The sequence below is a fragment of the Plodia interpunctella genome, chromosome 2 (genome assembly GCF_027563975.2).
Source record: "Plodia interpunctella isolate USDA-ARS_2022_Savannah chromosome 2, ilPloInte3.2, whole genome shotgun sequence".
NCBI classification, from domain to species: Eukaryota; Metazoa; Arthropoda; class Insecta; order Lepidoptera; family Pyralidae; genus Plodia; species Plodia interpunctella.
The window spans coordinates 11,152,839-11,173,497 of NC_071295.1; the positions used below are offsets into that span (position 1 = coordinate 11,152,839).

A 20,659-nucleotide genomic window follows, 5' to 3' on the forward strand; every position below is an offset into this window, starting at 1 on the left:
CCCGGGTTCGATCCCCGGTCGGGTCATGATGGAAAATGATCTTTTTCTTATTGGCCCGGGTCTTGGATGTTTATCTATATATGTATATGTTATAAAATATAGTATCGTTGAGTTAGTATCCCGTAACACAAGTCTCGAACTTACTTTGGGGCTAGCTTAATCTGTGTGATTAGTCCTAATATATTTATTTTATTATCGTCGACCCGGAGGGCTGCAGATGACGATGATGAAAGATTACCATGTAAAATCCTCTCGTTGGTGAGCTCGAGGCCGAACTGCAGCAGCTGCTTGGCGGCCGCCAGCGACTCCGGCAGCCGGTCCACGCACTGGTGCACCGCCCAGATCTTCTGTGATACCTTACTCTGAAACATACACATCGCTTGTGCTATTTCAGCATAAAGCCACGAACACAGTAGTAGGTAACATTTGACGCGCGACATATCGTTCTTTCCTTTTCATTACAATTAAAATAAGTGAGATCGGAAATGTGCTGTTTCACTCGAATCAATGGTGAGTAAGTGAGATAGAGCGACATGGCTAGTTGGTACGAGTACACTGGAAGGCTTTACATATGCATATACACTAGCGACAAAATATGTATGCATGATACATACCAAGTATTTCTCAATAGCATCGGAGGAGACTGGGTTCTTCCTCCATTGTTGCTGGTAAACCAGATCGCTGTCCAGGTTGTAGGCCTCGGCCAGCGCCAACGCTTCTGTATAGTTGCCACTTTCGATCTGAAGAAAAATTTGTATCGCTATTCAGGCTTGTAATTCCGGCCCGGTATTGCATACCGACTCGGCGCGCGCGCAAAATAAATAGTGGAGTAAACATACATAAATAAATTATATTTTTGCGGCTCCGCTTGCGTTATTTTTATACATGTAAACAAAATTTCAAGATGATTCGTTGAGTAGATAGAACGTGAACGTGGTTTGTTACCTCACAAACTTACTTTCGCATTTATATATATATTAGGATATAACTAACACAACGACACTACATATTATAACAAATACATATATAGATAAACATCCAAGACCCAAGTCAATCTGAAAAAACATCGTTATCCATATGAAATGAGTACGAGACTACTCGTATGAGACGAGACCTTCCTGCAGAAGAGGTCAGCGGGCGTGGAGCTGCGCAGCGCCAGCAGCCGCAGCGCGCGCGCGCGCACGCGCACGCGCCGCGCGCGCGGCTGCAGCGTCTCCATGTCCGTGATGCTGTACAGCATCCACTTCAACAGCTCCTTCATGGCCGTGTACACTGTTTCCTCTGGCTCCGACTCCGCTTTCACTACTTCCATCTGCAAAGTTGTGTTTTTTTTTTACTTACATTGACAAAAGTTTTTGAAAAATTGTTTAATCGCGAAAAATATGAATAATAGAACGATATACATTCTTTTTTTTATATATGTAATTTAAGTAATCTATATCTATACATAGGAGATATTAAAGAAAGTTTAATAAATTATGGGGATTATTAATGGAGCTAAATCAAAATCAAATCATTTATTCAGAAATTAGGCCTTCCCAGGCATTTTTTCACGTCATATTCCAAATTAAATGATATTTGCCAAAGCTACGAACTAATAACATGTATAAATGATTACATAATGAAATACGACAATAAATGGAATCGAGAGGCCATAGCTAGGCTAACCTCTCGACCACACCTAAGTTTGTTCGGATTCCTAGCTAGACCAAGTCGACCGAAATGAATGACTTGATGGCAACTACCCTATTGTATAGCTTATTAAGGGCAAGGGCTTCGCCAATTTGTTAATACTTAGCCTCTAACCGAAGAAGCCTCGAGCCCTTTGATCACAAAATCGTCAACTTAGTGAGTGAGCTTTGTTTGTTACTAGATGGCGTGATGACCTGCGAAAGGTTACAGGGTACGACTGGACCCAAAACCGATAGCAGTGGCGCACCTTGGGAGAGGCCTATGTATAGCAGTGGACTGCTACAGGCTGATGATGATGAGCTTTGTTACGGTTATTTCAACTACCCTCAAGTACTTACACTTTCATCGCTCCTAGACTTCCTCACGGGTAATATATTAGTTTCACATTCCATCACCATAAACGCACCGTCCTGGGCACACGTAACCTGTTGAAATAAATTAAAGCTCTTTAAATTTCTCATCGTCAATGTTGAGAAACCTTACTTCATTGATGTCTCAATAAGTGTTTATTTATTTTATCTCCTTTTTCTATCTCTTGTCTTCCCGGTTTCTTCCGAAGGCTTTGAGAGTCGGAGCCTATTTTAATAATATTTGTATCCATTAAGTTATCCTTACCATGGACTGCAAAAAATATTTCTATTTCCTTCATTCGCCTTTAAGATTATACATTCTCTTTTTTCATCCTCTCCATTCACTCAACATTCATCACCTGTTTTCTAATGTGCGTATCATATTCCATTCATTTCATTCTTTCTTATATAGACCTTGGGTGCTCCCTGGAAGAACTCAGGTTTCTTGCCCAAAATGTTGACCATGTCCTCGATGTTGCAGATCGACACCGCTCCGCTGAACCGGGACACTATCAGTTCCTGAGAAAAAATAAGGAAATTGAATTTTATTCATTCGACCAGCAGTTGACATTAGTCGCGTAGAGTTCACCTTTGTATTTACCGCTAGGGGGCGCAGTTTATAACAGACTACAAAAAATATGTTGTGGGTGACGATGAACTCAGGAGAGGCAGCCGCCATATCGGATTTTTCAAATTCAAATTCAAATCATTTATTCAGAAATTAGACCTTCACAGGCACTTTTTCTCATCAATCTTTATATTTATAGTTATTTCTCACAAGCTACAAACTACTGGCATTTCGGAACGACCACTGCTGAGAAGAAATGCCGAAAGAAACTCATTTGAACAGTGTTGATCCCTATTGAATTGTCCACTATTTTTCCGCCATATTGACTTAATCTTAAAGTATTTTTTTCTCTCCTTTAATGTACTTTATGGCATGACATTGCTATATCTGTTTGATCTAATGGTTTACTGGTAAACAATGTCATAAGTTAAGTTCACCATTTGCACATATTTTTTGTAATATCGCGCAATAAAAAATTAAACAAAATCATACGTATTAAATGACATACATTATTCGACCACCAGTTGACATCGGCCGCATAGAAATCAGCTTCTTGGTATTTCACGCCAGGGGGCGCTGCCTGCAAAGGACTGCGAAGATCGTGTTGAGGCTGTGCCGAGATTGGGTGCCGGTGAAGTAACGTCAGCAGGGGCAGTCGCCATATTGTTATATCCCCGTTGCAGTGCAAACAGACCAACTTGCTGTTGTCCGGCGATAGGACCATTTGGACTACGAATGCCTAGGGAATAAAAAGTTAGATGTATTGTATATAATATGCTCAGTCACTCAGTCAAGGTCATACGTTATATATATAATATATATATATAACGTAAGTTGATATATATATATATATATAGATAAAAATAAGAGATAATGTCTCACTGAGTTGTTGCTGGTCACGAACGGCACATAGAGCTGGAAGGGCTCCTTGGCCTGCGCCGAGAACTGGTCGGAGACCACGGACAGCTTGTAGTAGGGCTCGTCGTTCAGCAGCCGCCATGCTGTGATGCCGTAGCTCAGGGGAGAACTCGGATCCTGGTGTAAACTTTTCATTTATTTTTGTGCTGAACAAAAAAATACAAAGATATTGGGCAACCAAAATAAAAAAACAAACAAACTAAAATTATACAAACAAACAAACAAACACACAAACAAACAAACACGTTACGCGCAGCTAATACATGTAAAGTGCAGCGCAAGCGCCGGCCTGGATGCACCGCGTGACGACAGTCGCCTACACGTGCCGCCGAGTCAGCGCAACGTGCCTTCAAATCCGGGAATTGCGCGACACATCGCGCAATACTCACTTTTGGTTCTAACATCGACCATTAGACTTCATTTTAGTTTTATGTTGTAATTTTATTTCATTTAATAAATTAGTTAAATAAATTTTGGTTTTTTTTAAAGTCTTCGGCTGCAGTAAACTTAACTGGCGCAGTCGGTAGGATCTCGAGTCAGTTCGTGCGCGACAAGATTTCCGCTATATCCCGGTTCGAGTCCCGCGTGACTGACTGGCATTCCAGCCCTCATCGAGATCGTCGAATCTACGGAATCTGCAGCCCGGAGGTGTATCCGAACATTGATACAGCAGAAAAACCAAGATATGTATATGTGAGTACTTTAGAATCATTCTAGAGTTGCTTTCCTTTATTTTCCTGTATAATTTAATTTATCCAAGATTTTCCATCCGAGGCAATCGAGGACCCTTAGTAATAGTAGGAGTAGAGATATTGACCTCCATAGAAATTTAAATTTAAACGAAAGTAGTGATAGTTTTAATTCGTTAATTAACATGGCACAACTAGATGATATTTGGAAGGCCCTTCGACTGGTGCCTGAATTTGATGGTAACCCAAATGTTTTAACGAGATTCATTGGCTTATGTGATCAGTTAGTAGAACAATTTATTTCATCAGATAATGCCCTTATAAATGCGGCCTTAATTAACGGGATCTTAAATAAAGTGACTGGGTCTGCCGCTCGCCTTATAAATTCTAATGGTGTACCAGATAACTGGCAAGGTATCCGCAACGCTCTGATCAATAATTTTGCTGACCAGAGAGATGAAACCTCACTTTATAATGATCTTGCACTCCTGACTCAGGGCTCATGCACCCCGCAAGAATTTTTTGAAAAATGTCAAAATCTTTATAGCACTATTATGACTTACGTTAGCTTACATGAAACTATTCAGACTACCGTACAATCTAAACGCGAATTGTATAAGAAACTTACTTTACAGTCATATTTGCGCGGTCTAAGAGATCCGTTAGGATCGCGTATAAGATGCATGAGGCCTGAAACCATAGAGAAGGCGCTTGAATTTGTTCACGAGGAAATGAACACCTTGTATCTGCAACAGCGAAATGAAGGCAAAACTCACCATATGCTTCTTAGTAAAAATAATTCAGGTTGTACACCACCGCAACAAATTTCGCATAATAAGCCGTTTACTTTTAATATGCCTGGGCCCTCTCGCCCACAGCCACAACCTATGCAATTTGCACCCCGTGCACCTATAATGTGGAAACCTAATTTTAGTGCTCCTAGTAATCAAAATATTCAATATCGCGGACCTTCACGCACTCAGCAGATATTTGGTGCTCCACCTCCTAATTATAATCCTCGCAGCAATGTCTTCGCTCTACCCCAACGACCCCAAAATGCGAATAACGCACCGCGACCTATGAGTGGTGTTAGCCACTTTGCGCCTAAACCACTACCCCCATCTGGACATGACTGGAGGAGGTTTGGTAATCCACCACCCTCCAACTATTTCAAAACTCGTGAAATGAATGTTAACGAGTGCTACGACTATCAGTACGATCCCTATAATGACTCATACGATAACCAACCCTATTTCGTGACCAACCCTGACTTAGACTATTACGAGCAAACAGACAACCCTTATGATAATAATGAAGAAACCTACCCCTCTTACTATGAACCCCGTGAGATCGCTGAAAATTCGTGCGGCAATGACCAGCAGGATTTTCACAAAGGCAGTCCTTCAGACAAACAAAAATAGAAGTTAATCTACTGACTCAGCGACAGCTCCCGTACATAAGTATATCTGACCCACCATTAAAATTTCTTATAGACACAGGAGCTAATCAATCTTTTATTAGTCCTGAGAGTGTAGAGAAATATTACCCTAACATACCCTTGACATATGACCCTTTAGAAATTTCTAACGTACATGCAACCACTCGCAGTGACTATTCAGTTACATTACCATGCTTCCCTGAAATTAAAGACAGTGGCGAAATTACCTTATTTCTTTACAGATTTCACGATTATTTTGACGGTTTGATAGGATTGGATCTACTCGATAAATGGGAATCTAATATCGATCTAAAAACGAAAACACTTAATACAAAGAATTCAATTACTCCCATACATATGTATAATTCGCGAAACTGTAACTGGTACGAAGATATTATCCCAGCTAACTCGTCAAAATTAGTTAAAGTCCCAATTAACACATGTGACGGCGAAGTAATAATTCCTGAACAAATTATATCAAATTGCTTAGTACATGAATGCGTTACTATTGAAAAAAAAAATCGCGGTATAATAGAGATCAGTAATCCAACTAATAATGATCTAATATTTTCAATGCATATGCCGATTAACGCAGAGGCTTTCAATATAAATAGCATAGGCAATGGACAATTAAACTCTTCACGAGTGGAACAAGTCCTTTCTCGTTTACGTACCGACCATCTTAATGATGAGGAACGTATTAATTTACAGAATCTTTGTTCTCGTTATGCGGATGTCTTTTATATAGAGGGTGAGCCTCTCACATTTACGAATAAGATAAAACATCACATCCGTACTACTGACGAAGTGCCTATTTACACGAAAACCTATAGGTACCCTTTTATCCATAGGCAAGAGGTACAACAGCAAATCGGAAAGATGTTAGAACAGGGTATAATCCGTCCATCAGAATCCGCATGGAGCTCTCCGATTTGGGTAGTGCCCAAAAAAACGGATGCCTCCGGCAAAACCAAGTGGCGTATAGTAGTGGATTTTAGAAAACTAAATGAAAAAACTATTGATGATAAGTACCCCATCCCAAACATCACGGATGTGTTGGATAAGCTTGGTAACTGCCACTACTTCACAACCTTGGATTTAGCAAGCGGATTCTATCAGGTAGAAATGAGCCCTGAAGATGTCCCTAAAACAGCGTTCAACGTAGAGCATGGGCATTTTGAATTTTTGCGTATGCCCATGGGGTTGAAAAATTCACCCTCTACGTTCCAACGTGTCATGGACAATGTGCTCAGAGACCTGCAAAACACCATTTGCTTGGTTTATTTGGATGACATAATCGTCTTTAGCACATCACTTCAGGAGCACATGGTGAACCTGGAAAAAGTATTTGCCAGATTAAGGGAATCCAACTTTAAAATTCAGATGGATAAGTCTGAATTTTTAAAATTGGAAACATCTTACCTTGGTCATATCATTGGCAAAGACGGTATCAAGCCTAATCCCGACAAAATCGAGGCTATCCAGAAATTCCCAATACCCAAGACAGCAACAGAAATCAAACGTTTTCTTGGTCTGCTTGGCTATTATAGAAAATTTATCCCCGATTTTGCCCGGATTACTAAGCCCATGACACAGTGTCTTAAGAAAGGTTCCAAAATTGCTCTTAACAACCCTGACTACATAAATTGCTTTGAACGTTGTAAGATTCTTCTTACCAACGATCCAATACTACAATATCCCGATTTCAACAGGGAGTTTGTTCTCACTACAGACGCATCCAATCTGGCTATAGGTGCAGTCTTATCTCAAGGCCCTATAGGTTCAGATAAGCCTATTGCCTACGCTTCAAGAACACTGAACGATAGTGAGACAAACTATAGTACTATTGAAAAGGAGTTGTTAGCGATTGTTTGGGCTACCAAATATTTCCGCCCATACTTATTTGGTAGAAAGTTTAAAATCGTGACTGACCACAAGCCCCTCCAATGGGTAATGAGTCTAAAGGAACCTAATGCTAGATTGACTAGGTGGCGGTTAAAGTTAAGCGAATATAACTTTACCGTTATCTATAAGCAGGGTAAAACTAATCTTAATGCAGATGCTCTGTCTCGTGTGGAAATCCACAATGAGGAGATTAGTTCAATAGCCGTGCAACCGTCAGAAAGATGTCCATCCTTATCTCGATCCACCACAGTTACAGCACATACGAGTGCAGAGCACCCTATTTTAGAAATTCCGATCACAGATGACCCTCTCAACAAATTTCACAGACAAATATGTTTAATGGTAGTCGGCGACATAAAAAGACGCCCCGCTATTAGCAAACCATTTGAATCTCATATTAAAACAACTATACAGTTATCAGAGTCCAATCTTGAAATAGACACTATCAATGCAATTAAAGAATACGTCAACCCCAAAGTACGTACAGGCATTATTATTATTCCCCCCTTAGCTATGTACAAAATTATCCCAATTATACAAGAAAATTTTAAAAGCTCAGCTATGGACCTTGTCTTAACCAAGGTAGAAGTAGAGAACATTAAGGAATACTTGCAACAACAAAATATAATTAGAAATTATCATGAAGGAAAAACTAACCATCGTGGCACCAACGAGTGCTATCTAGCACTGTCACGAAAGTATTTTTGGCCCAAAATGAAGGAACACATATCAAAATACATAAATGAATGCAATATCTGCGGAATGGCAAAATATGACCGCAACCCCATAAAGCAACGGTTTGCTATAGTACCACCCCCGTCTAAACCTTTTGAAACACTACATATTGATCTGTTCACTACTGAAAACGAAAAATATTTAACTTTGGTTGACGCATTCTCTAAATACGCACAAGCATACCATCTCCGAGACGGAACGGCCCTAAGTGTAGTACAAGCCCTCATCAAATTCTTTACACACCATGGCGTCCCTATAACTATAATTTCTGACCAAGGTCCTGAATTTACGAACCAGATGTTCTCGGAATTTACTAAACTTCACAAAATTGAACACCATAAAGCCTTGGCTCACAATCCTAATAGTAATGCAATAGTTGAACGGTTTCATTCTACCATCCTTGAGCATCTCCGAATTCTCAAATTAGAGCAACGCAATGAACCCGCTATAAATCTTATGCCATATGCTGTGCTAGCATACAACAGTTCCATACACAGTTTCACGAAATGTAGGCCCCTCGACGTTATTACAGGTCATTTCGACCCACGTGACCCGGTTAGCATAGATATGAATGAACATCTTCTCCAACAGTATATCTTAGATCACAAACATCGTATGAACAAAGTATATAACATGCTGAACGATACTTCACTTCATAATCGCACCCAACTTACTGAGGCTAGGAACAAAGACAGACAACCTGAAAAAGAATACACCCCTGACCAGCAAGTATTCGTTCGTAACCCCGTAGCTAGTAGGCAAAAATTAGCACCCCGGTTCACACAAGATGTAGTTTTGGCAGACTTGCCTATACATATTTACACAAAAAGGAAAAAGGGACCCATTGCTAAAGCACGTCTCAAGCGAACACCTAAAATAAACCCGTTGTTACAGGATCCTCCTGACCATCACCCTTCATCTGACCATGGCACAAGACGTGACGCTTAATACCCTCGACAATGGACCAGGTATCCTACCTTTCAAACTTGGACCCACTAAAATGATCACTCACTACCACTCCTTCCTGTACTACATTGACTTAGACATGATTTCTCTAACAATAAACTCAGTTAAATCCCAAATTGATTCATTTAGATCCGATCTTAATAATAAAACGGCTTCTTTATACGAACCCCACATCTCGCATCTTTATAATAAAATAGAAATGTTACTCGAACAAATTCATAGCTTCCAACACACCCGTAGCAGGAGAGGTTTAGTAGATGGTCTCGGTTCAATTATTAAGAGTGTCTCGGGTAACCTCGACTACACAGACGCTATAAAGTATGATAATGCAATTAAAGTACTACAAAATAATGAAAAACAATTAGAAACTGAACTAAATGAACACATAAGTCTAGGGAAGGAATGGATAGCTAAACACTCAATAGTACTAGACAGTATAGTCAAAAATCAGAATAGGTTAGCTAATTCCATTGATCATATTTTAAATTCAGATGCAAGTAGAGATTATGATATGATTAAGTATGCCCATCTAGCTCAATATCTTATTATTATATCAGACAATACGGATAATTTATATGAAGAGATCCATAATCTCGAAAATATGGTAGCCTTCATTCAAAGTAAAACTACAGCTCACTATATGATTAATATTAGCACGTTAAATAGTACTATAAGTAGATTAAGACAGCTCTATTCTGAAGAGCAGATAGGTAATAAATTAGCTATAGTTTTCATGGTACCGATTGCTTCCCCTCTCACCTATACACTTTACAAGTTATCCATCGCTCCTAATAAACAAAATCAAATACTTGTCCCTATCCAGCCCTATGTAGCAATTCAGGAAACTGATTCTATGTACATAGCGACAGAATGTCCGAAGGTCAACACTTGGTACATATGCAAAGAAGAGCTGCAACAAAAGATTCGAGACAATGAAGATTGTATCCAGCATCTCATCATGGACCAGTCAATCAGTTCATCTTGTCAATTCATTCATGCAAACCTTACCAGCTCAGCCCTCGAGAAGCTAGACGATCAACACTATACTATCAGCCTGCCAACCACAACCAGACTACATATATCCTGTAGACAAGAGTATTACAAGAATCTCCAAGGAACCTATCTAGTGTCCGTCCCGCCTAGTTGTATGTTGAAAACGTTGGACTTTGTTATCTCAAACGTTCAGAATCGTATTAAAGGACACGCTGTACAAATAGCGGAACTACCAACTGAGGAGCTCGCCACATCAAAGCTTCAGCCAACTGTAAGACTAAACTCCATCAATTTAGAACATCTACATGAGACGAACGCTAAGATATCGCTACAGCATCCTGCGACATTACAGAAAAACGATCTGAGCAGCCTCTACCATACCACTATACCTTCATATACGTTATTATTTGGAACATTCATATTCGCCCTCATCCTGACATTATACTGGAAACTCCGTCGCAGAAGTTCAAAATCAAAGGATGAAGATATCCCGAAGGCTGATTATCCCGATGGACATTATTCCCGTATCCAAGACATCAAGCCTAAAGATGTGAAAATCGACATCAGCAACATTCCGGCAATATCCTCAGTAAGACCTACGGATAGTTGCCGATCTGCGGGGGGAGGCGTTACGCGCAGCTAATACATGTAAAGTGCAGCGCAAGCGCCGGCCTGGATGCACCGCGTGACGACAGTCGCCTACACGTGCCGCCGAGTCAGCGCAACGTGCCTTCAAATCCGGGAATTGCGCGACACATCGCGCAATACTCACTTTTGGTTCTAACATCGACCATTAGACTTCATTTTAGTTTTATGTTGTAATTTTATTTCATTTAATAAATTAGTTAAATAAATTTTGGTTTTTTTTAAAGTCTTCGGCTGCAGTAAACTTAACTAACAAACAAACAAACAAACAAACAAACAAACAAACAAACAAACAAACAAACAAACAAACAAACAAACAAACAAACAAACAAACAAACAAACAAACAAACAAACAAACAAACAAACAAACAAATATATTAGGACAAATCACATAGATTGCCTAGCAATCTTGGATATACCTTTCTAATGGTGATAGAATGTATGAAATTTTGATTACATCCGCCTCAAATACACAAACTCAAAGTAATATTATATAATTTATTTATATAATTACTTAAAATCAAACATTCTATAAAATTCTAAATTATTCCACTTAGTTCATGTTAAATATTTAAAATTAAGTCTGCAGTCGATTTCTAAAGCGCAGATGAAGAAGTAACAGTGTAACTAATTGAATTGTAGCCTTTTTAAAGATTATATAAAGATAGTAATCAAGTTTGAGAAATCTACCATTTTTTTTTTTAATTTTTGTCTGTCTGTCTTATTCATTATCAAAAAACATGAAAACATTAAAATTTTCTCTTTATATATAACTTTCGTGGACATATGACCGATACAGCAGTTGTAAGAATTAAACTTAATGTTCGTCTGGTTGAGCGTCCGCGAAAATGATATTAATATTTATTAAGCCGGGACCGTTGTTTTATCGTTGTAAAACACGTCCGCCTTTATTAGCGCACCTTGACGGCGGCGGGCAGCCCGGCCAGCAGCAGCGCGGAGTAGTGTCGGCAGTGACGCAGCGCTGCGGCGCCGTTCGGGAACCAGAACGTGTGCCGCAGCTTGCAGCCCTCCGTCTGCGACACCACGTACCCCCGCACCTTGCCGTCGTACGTCACCACCACCACCTCCCAGCTCCTGCAGGTATGTCTTGTCTATATTCACTATACATTCCAGCTAAACAACAACTAAAAACCTAGTATTGCTAACTCATGTTGGCAGATTAAAAGAGTTCTAAAATGACTCGAAAAAACTTTCGACACATTACCACAAAATTTACAAAATCTAACAAAATGCTCTAATTGAAGACCAAGATAAATTTTGGGTCACTGGGTCTGAATAGTAAGTTAGTGACATAGTATGTAAAGTCAAAGAGTTTTATTTGAGAATTTTTGTATGAAACAAAAAGTAAACTAGACCACTTACCACCACTTCTATAAACTTTCTAAGTAATATTTCCTATGTACTTACCATTTAGTGTCTCTAACATGCAGTGGTAAAAATATGATGTCCACAACAGCATGGGTATTGTCTGAACATTCTAAGCCACCCGGTCTAGAGCAGTCCTAAAATCAAAAGGAAAAACAAATATTATTATTATAAAGAAATTTATTTATGGGACTACCCAATGAACTTTCCCACTAGTATTATTATCACTCTACCCACTAAGCAAATTGGGTTTTCAAGATTTTATAAATTTCGAAATAATTTTGTACACATAAATAACAGGTTATACTTACAATAGGAATATTGAACAGATTGAAAGCAGTGAGATCAAAGAAGCTGACAACACCATTCCCATAGGCCAGTGCTAAGAATGCACAGTCAGGACTCCACACAATTTTACGCCACTGAGCATACGGATCTCGATTCACTGTCAATACAATAATTAAATTTAATAACATAATTCATGATTATTCTTATGAATAATATTTTAGATGATATTTTTCATTTTCTTATACTTTTTATATATTGTTATTTATATATAAGTGCATTATAATATAAAATTATAATAAAAAAAATATCTATTAAACATATTATGTTTAATAGATAAATTTTTTTAAGCATTTCTTTCTTAGATTTGTTGTTGAATTAATATATTTTTTTATATATGGTCATTTATATATAAGTGCATTATAATATAAAAAATATCTATTAAACATATTATGTTTTTTTTAAACATTTCTTTCTTAGATTTGTTGTTGAATTGCTATATAATTTTTTTTTATTTGGAACTTTGTCATAGTGTCAGGCAATGGCCTCCCCTAATCTTGCCTGTAATTCATATATAACATAAGATCACATTATTTCCTCTCATTATGATAAACAAAATTTATATAACCTTAAAAATATCTGTGTTTTTAACCTGTGGTTCTGGCAGCTATTGTAGCATACTCTGATCTCTTTGTCCGAATCTCCAGAATATTATCAGTGAGCACAGCAATCACTTTGCCTTCATCCCCAACAGCTATGTGCCATTTCTGCTGGCGATTTATGTGACTGAAATAAAAAAATATGATAAATGTAATTCATCTTACACCGATTGAGTCATTTCAAGTACAATTCAATTCAAAGTACATTTGAGACTTGTGTTATTAAATATTAACTCAAGAAAAATATATTATTTTATAAAATAGATAAGTGTCCATAAATAGTGTTCACCTTCAGTCAGACTATCCATCACCATTTTATGGGACACATTAGAAAAAATTTATGATGTTACATATATATGGAATAAAATATGGAATTTTACTTACGAAGATATGCTATCAATTATACTTTTCTTTGGCCCAAAAAATTTTAACCAACGCCACAATGCCGAGATATTTTCAGGTAAAATACTATCTGGTTTTTGCTGAAAATTATTAGAAGTAATAATGAAAAAAAAAATGTTTTAAGAAATCTTGATGGTCTTTGTGGCATATTTTATTTTCCATTATTCAATATATTATTCCAGAACTTCCAAATAACATACCCGTCCACGATTTGGACATCCTGGGTTTGATTCCAAGTATGGGCAAATATTTTAACATGTAATCAAATATTTGTCTGAAGTTCTGGGTGAAATGAGGCCCACGATACAAGCTTAGTGGGGCACTGGGGACTATTAAATGTTGTCATTTATTGATAAAAAATAATAAAAAAGTTTCAAGAGAGAGGAGCAACTTTTTAGTGTAAAAAAGTTTTCAAATGCTATATGTATAATATTTGTATCATGACATTGCATTAGGGCGTAAAGAAATATAAAGAAGCTAAAAATATGTTTTGTAACATGAAAAGCTCACAATATATTCAGGCTCTGGTTTCCATTCTGAAAGCACATACAATTCGTGTAAAATTGACTTCTCTTCCATTATGATGGTAATAGTTGGATATTACTTAACACTGTAATTTATCAAGATTACAAAGTTTAGGTTTATTGCATGTTTATTGATTCATTTCTGAGATTTTCGAATCGAAACAATAAAGTTTCGCAGGTATTTAATTATTATCGATCGACCCATGTATGTTTTGGTTGGCAATTTTTTGACACTTACCGAACTGCTGGCTGACAGTGACAGCTGAGGGCTGTTTGTCAGTTATCGTGACATAACAGTGTCGTGACTACATAGCCCATTGACATAGGTCATATCATTGGGGGTCACATAGCTAGACATAACCTTGCATATAAACTGAAATTGACGCCTAAAAATGTCAAACTCGACAGTTGTTTTGATTTTTAGGTTATATTTTGTAAATCATTACAGTGCAGATTTTTCTTTATTATTATTTACAATTTAAGTTTAAGTGCGAGATATACTGGAATAATGGATATTTTTAATGACGCCTATCAGAAGGTAACTAGCTGATTTGTCATCTGTTGTATTTAATTCCAATGTTCCATCTTAGCAAAACTTTAGCTTTTGTTTGCCTATTTCAGTGTGTAGCCGAAAACGAAAAGAATCTGCGTTTTTGGGAAGAATATGCGAATAGTTTAAACTCGTTGGACTTCAGCGTTTTCAGCGAGAAGTTGACAGTGCCGGCGCTGGTACCAATCGGGAACCGGATCTTCTTCAGAGGCCAATTGAAACATACCAATGAAGTGACCGTCTCTCTTGGTGCCGATTATTTTGTTAAATGTTCTTTGAAACAAGCTGAAATATTAAAGCAACATAGGTTAAAAGGTAATTTAATTAAATAATTACACCATAACCCAAAGCTTGCCTTATAAGTCCTCAGACTTATAAAATTTTTAACATCATGTTCTCATCGGATTCTTACTCTGGCTCTACACAAAACAATGTCGTAAATAGCATCCTCTTTCTAATAAATCCAGCCAGCGTTTCAGAATTAAAGTATATAAAATGACACCCATACAATCATTAAAAGCAATTAAATTCTATTTCAGGTGCTCAATCTAAATTAGAAATGTATAGAAAAGAAAAGGAATATCTTCAAAATCAATTGTCTTTTACAAAAGAAAATATTTACGAGAACTTGGGAAAAGAGATTGTTGAAATCTGCACAGACAAAGAAGACAGAGTTTGGAGAGAAAAGCACAGAGAAAACATGAGACAATACAAATTGAAAAGTAAAATGGAACCTGAAACAACAGCTCCTGAAGTTACTGATGAAGAACTGTGGGAAAGGTTAGAGGAGTTAGAGTTACAGGAGGAATTCCAAAATGAATTGTCTAATATGAATGATTCTGATTTAAATAGCCAAAAAAATCCAATCAATATGTTTGTAGTTAAGGAAGCAGGTACACCACCACCTCTTAAAGTTGATAATAATAAAAATATATCTAAATCAGATTCAAAAGAAAGTAAACCACCGCATGAAACTTCAAAAATGAATCTTTTACAACATGTACTTGAAAAGCAAAATGAACTGGAACAAAAATTATATGAATTGAAAAATAAAGACAGAAGTCAAACCAAAACTGAAGAAGAATTAATATCAAAGTTGGATGAGATGGAAGAGTTAGATGAATTGGAAGATGAAATGGATCGGTAAGTTAAATTTTCAAGAGAGATTTTATTTTAGATTATTTGAAAGTGTTATTTTGCCAATCAAAATTACTATTTTATTTTCAGATTGGAAGACATCTTGCAAACTGAAGATGTTGAAAGCACAGATGATGAAGATTCTTCATCAAGACAGTCTCCAATATCTAAAAGGGGTGTCACATTTGTGGAGGATGATGACAGTGAAACTATTGATATAGTTTACAAACATAGTTCTGTTGAACCAACTACTGAGCCATATGACCCAACAAAAGGCATCACAAAACCCAGTGATATTTATGTAGCCTATTCTAATTTATTTAAAGAAACGACATCTATACTGAAGAAAACGAAGTATGAAGATAATAAAAATGTAAATGTCGAAAATACTATAGACAAGAAATTAATAGACGATAGTATTTTAGAATTACATGAAAATAATATCAACAAAACTATAGTGGTTAAAGATGTAGTTGAAAAATATGATGTAAATTCAAACAAATTTGAAAATACAGAAAGCCGACCTATTAGTTTATTTAAGAAAAAGAGACTCCAAAATAAATAATTAAGTTTATTTTGATTTTTCTACTTTTCAACTTTGCATGCTTTTCCTCTTTCACAAAAAATACATACCAATCACAAATCAGAAAATTATGTTTAATCTGTTATGTAAGTACAGAAAGTTGATTCCTTTGTCACAATCACAAATTAAAAAAGCTGTCAGACATTTACATATTACTGCTGTCAAAGTGTGTTGTGATCATTGATTTTTTAGGTTATTAATTTTTATATGAACGAAAAATAAGTATCTAGGATTAATTTATTAACTAATAATCAAAATGCTAAGTGCATTTAGAAATACAGTGCGAGTTCCATTAATCAACATAGGAAGGCTATTTCAAACGTCTACGCCTGTATCATCAGACAAGTTTGACCACAAACGGATTCCTCAAAATGATGAGGGTGTTCAAGGAGAAAAAGTTGTGGATCTCGATTCTGTGTTGAAAACGTGAGTAACTACTAAATATGTAGATTTATAATTCAAATTCAAAAATCAAGTTTATTTTCCGAACTTATTTAATGGCTATTTCAAGTAAAAAGGAAGATTCACATCACACATATTCTCTGTGATTAATATATTTTCAGGAGACAGAACATATTTCCCACACTGGAATCAGATAATTTACTGTTTGACGGTGTCCCATACAAACAGCTACATATCTGCAACATTAGAGTGAGCCACAACAATACTATCTTCACCCTCACAGACCCGGAAGGTACTGTCAAAGTCATCAAGTCATGTGGCATCGAGGGTTTTAAGAATACAAAGAAGGGCACAAATATTGCTGCTCAGACCACTGCTATTAGTTTTGCTGCTGTAAGTTTGTGTACTATACTATATAATTAGTATATTGTATGTACTGTATGCAATACTAATGTTTGTCTATTGCATTAGGTACACAATTTGTTCTTTGTTTTTTTTTTTGTATGGCGGTATTTGAATGTGACATAGGTTATTTTTTGCCATGGTCAACAGTGAATGCTGTGTTGGTTTGAATACTTTGGTGCTAAATTAGTTTTTATTCCTAAGGCTTAGTCAAAACCAAAATATCTTGAATACCTATTTAATTACTCATAGATGTTATTTTATTGTCAATTTTGTTCCTTATGCTTTGTATAAATTATGTTTTCAGAAAGCCATTGATAGAGGTTTGAAGAATATAAGGGTCAAAGTAAGAGGATTGGGACCTGGAAGATTGGTAAGTTTTATTGTTCAATCATAATCAGCCATTTTAATGTCCCCACTGCTGGGTCATGACCCACCACACAAGCTGGATAGTTCAACACAATTTCTACTTGTATTTATTATTTATATTATAATCATCCACAATGTCTTATTAATCTACAATAATTTGAAGAGTAATATTTTAGTATTCAATTCCCATTTCTACTTTGGATATCCATCAGATAGGGAGACCTTTGTTGGCTAACAATTTCATAAAAATTTTCAGGCTGCTGTCAAGGGCTTACAAATGGGAGGGCTTCAAGTGGTATCAATCACAGACAACACCCATGTTTCATGGAACCCGCCCAGACCAAGGAAAGCAAGAAGATTGTAGTTATAGTATAGTCATGAATTATTTTGTAAATTAGTCAATAAAAACTATTATATAGTAAAATTATATAGATTTTATTATATACAATTACTATAGTACACTTATTAGAAACCATATTTTGATTGGGTTTGTCGTTTTGACATCCTGTTGTTTGCCCATTGGTTTTGAAGTTCCACTTCATTCGCCTTGGCCTGCAAGAAAAGTTTATAGGATTAATACTGAAATAAGTATATTTTCAGTTCTGCTCCAAATTTTGATGAGGTTGTAATGTTACATGCCATGTCCACAATTCACTGTCATCATCTATCTACATTGGCTTAACTTAGCCCAATCAATCAAGACATCAACAGGGATGGAAGACATTAGGAGAGGCTCTAGTGCATGTAATAATTAATTTTTATTAGCCAAATAACATGACATGGATAAATAAAAAAAATTATAATAATGACCTGGTGTGCCAAGTATGTGATCTGGTGCTTCCTCTTTTGCTGGTTTGTGGGTTCATTGCCCCTTTTCTTGCTGGCCGAGACACGCTTACTGGTGTCGTCCATCAGCCCCTTCAGCAGCCACTCCTTGGCGTCTGCCAGGACTTCTTGCTGATTCACATCCACTATCTGGATCTCTTCACGTTTACGCTTACCGCGCGCGCCGCATAGCTTCATGATCTATATGGACAAATTGAATAAGAGGTGAGAAAGAGTTGGAAAACTACTTAAAAGTTTAAACATACATAAAAAAATATTTACAATTTTCATGAGTAAAAGAAATTGAAATTGATAAAAGTGTGAAAATGGCAACAGTGTGGAGTAGTTAGCTGCTTAATGACTAACAACCACAGAGAAAAAAAATAACAATATCTCACCATTCAATCAACTTGATGTTAGGTAAAAAATGTAGAGAAATCGTTAGTTAAAAGACAAAAAGTTGTGTACAAAGAAACAGAACCAAAATAGTACTTACCGCTTCATCATCCAGTACTATTTCACCATTAGGTTGGCTCTCAGCAACTTTTTGACTGCTGTAACTTGAGCTTGATGCTTCATGGCCATATTCATACATATCCCCATTCATCTCTCCATCATCTATATTCTGTTTGAAGTATGACTGAATGTTGGGAGCCTGCCTCTGATTGGTTGTTGTAATATGTACATTTTTGACTTCCGCTTTAGGTTTGTCATCAATATCTAAGGGTATATCTTCAACAGGCGGCAACTCAGCAGGTTTATTTATTGAGAAGAAATCTGTCTGAACATCATCATCATTGTCACTATCATCAGAGTATTCTGCCAATAATTTTGATTCAGTTTTAGCCTTCTTCATTGGGGAAGGCAAAGGATCTTTTTTCTTCACTGTTGCATCTGGTTTCTTTGTGAGGACATGTGGGATTAGTGTTTTTGTTGTTGCCTTTGTTGTGAATGCCGCATTCCTAGGCTGTGGAAGTATGCTTAGTAGACCAGACTTTTTCTGAAAATGTGAAACATTGTAATGAGATTTTAAATCCATCTGGCAATGCAGTAAGTAATAACACATATCAGTAAATATTAAATATAAGGTATTTATTTTCCTTACCCCATTTGGTGCTTTCGGTTTCACAGTGGGTGTCACATGATCCACATCTTTGAACTACAAACAAAATGTACAATTAACAAAAACAATTTGAGGATGTATTTGAAAATATAAACAAAAATGGCATTAAGACTGTGGCAATTACATGAAGAGTTGACCCTGAAGAGATCATTCTAATATCAAAAAGTCAAATTATTTGTTTTGTAATTTATAGCCCTATTGAGGATATTTTTAAATTTCTGTATGTCTTTTATGCTTACAACTCATTTTATGAATAAAACAAATATTATAACATATTATTACTTACATCATCCAGTGATGGAACCATAATCTTGGCTTTGGGTTTAACAACATTGGCACTCTCTTTTTTGTGCAGAAATTCATCATCTTCTTCTATTGTGATTGGTTTCTTTGTTGATGGTTGTGGCAGGAGATTGAAGAGGTTTTGACCTGACTCCGCCTGTGGAGCATCAGGGATTTGCTCTGTTGGCTTTGACACTGACTTCAATGGCACTGAAAGCAGTTAATTATTTTCCATTTGAAAAGCAGTTCAACGACTATTTCGCTTCCAACCCTCGCGCAGCTGATATTATATATTTATTTTACAATACCTTCTGATTTGGAGTTTAATGTAACAACAGTTGCAACATCTTCGTCTTCGTACTCACTAGAGTCGCTGTTGTCATAGGCAACTAATGCCATGATTTTGTTTGGATGTATCTAGGTATGAATCCAAGTTAATTGTTTTCATAACCGACGAAAATGGAAAAACTTAGTAGGTACACCAACCAACCCAAAAATATTTAGGCAACAACACAAATAATACAATTTTTTCGTAAGAAAAATAAATCGTGACAACATAGACATTTATAAAAGTTGACATTGACAGCTTGTTAACAGTACACACCACAGAACACCGGACACCCACGAAATTAAAAAAAAAACACCGGACACACATTGTCCTGCCTGGCAGGAAGTTCTATGTTCTCAGTTTCCCAATCCATGCTCTTTCCCTTCTCAAATAACTGCGTAGGTAGGTACCTATTGCGTGACCCATGAAATAGAGCATATTACGCAAAGCTCAGCGCAGATGGCGCTACTGGTACAACTAAGGTACACAAACATTGCTAATGG

The 20,659-nt window shown here is 36.7% G+C and overlaps 4 protein-coding genes across 5 annotated transcripts in view; 2 read left to right on the plus strand and 2 right to left on the minus strand.

Annotated features, from left to right (window-relative positions):
• Positions 1-14,385, minus strand: part of LOC128675792 (NBAS subunit of NRZ tethering complex-like) — a 37,083-nt gene extending 22,698 nt beyond the window's left edge. The window contains exons 1-13 of one of the 2 annotated variants that reach the window (XM_053755469.2): positions 14,142-14,385; positions 13,614-13,711; positions 13,223-13,356; positions 12,597-12,730; positions 12,328-12,422; positions 11,820-11,994; positions 3,493-3,645; positions 3,119-3,349; positions 2,457-2,561; positions 2,031-2,117; positions 1,115-1,312; positions 615-740; positions 239-362 (exon numbers count right to left, since the gene is read on the minus strand). In XM_053755469.2, the coding sequence (XP_053611444.1) occupies positions 239-362; positions 615-740; positions 1,115-1,312; positions 2,031-2,117; positions 2,457-2,561; positions 3,119-3,349; positions 3,493-3,645; positions 11,820-11,994; positions 12,328-12,422; positions 12,597-12,730; positions 13,223-13,356; positions 13,614-13,711; positions 14,142-14,210 (1,729 nt within the window). In that variant the 5' untranslated portion in view covers positions 14,211-14,385. Of the gene's footprint in view, positions 1-238; positions 363-614; positions 741-1,114; positions 1,313-2,030; positions 2,118-2,456; positions 2,562-3,118; positions 3,350-3,492; positions 3,675-11,819; positions 11,995-12,327; positions 12,423-12,596; positions 12,731-13,222; positions 13,357-13,613; positions 13,712-14,141 lie in introns of those variants that run through there. The other variant, XM_053755479.2, reaches the window with a different exon arrangement.
• Positions 14,386-14,494: 109 nt separating this feature from the next.
• On the plus strand, positions 14,495-16,416 carry uri (unconventional prefoldin RPB5 interactor). Its single transcript, XM_053759867.1, has 4 exons — positions 14,495-14,693; positions 14,777-15,020; positions 15,245-15,848; positions 15,933-16,416. Exons 1-4 carry the CDS (start codon positions 14,664-14,666, stop codon positions 16,405-16,407), a joined length of 1,353 nt encoding a protein of 450 aa, XP_053615842.1. The 5' UTR covers positions 14,495-14,663; the 3' UTR covers positions 16,408-16,416.
• A 150-nt stretch (positions 16,417-16,566) lies between these two features.
• On the plus strand, positions 16,567-18,025 carry mRpS11 (mitochondrial ribosomal protein S11). The gene is made up of 4 exons (XM_053759892.2): positions 16,567-16,851; positions 16,989-17,220; positions 17,537-17,602; positions 17,855-18,025. Exons 1-4 carry the CDS (start codon positions 16,682-16,684, stop codon positions 17,960-17,962), a joined length of 576 nt encoding a protein of 191 aa, XP_053615867.1. The 5' UTR covers positions 16,567-16,681; the 3' UTR covers positions 17,963-18,025.
• LOC128678381 (uncharacterized protein) lies at positions 18,010-20,404 on the minus strand. The gene is made up of 6 exons (XM_053759881.2): positions 20,137-20,404; positions 19,833-20,038; positions 19,529-19,582; positions 18,920-19,423; positions 18,409-18,624; positions 18,010-18,150 (listed from the first exon to the last, which is right to left on the minus strand). The coding sequence occupies exons 1-6, from the start codon at positions 20,225-20,227 to the stop codon at positions 18,064-18,066; spliced, it is 1,158 nt and encodes a 385-aa protein (XP_053615856.1). The 5' UTR covers positions 20,228-20,404; the 3' UTR covers positions 18,010-18,063.
• Between the last annotated feature and the right edge of the window lie 255 nt (positions 20,405-20,659).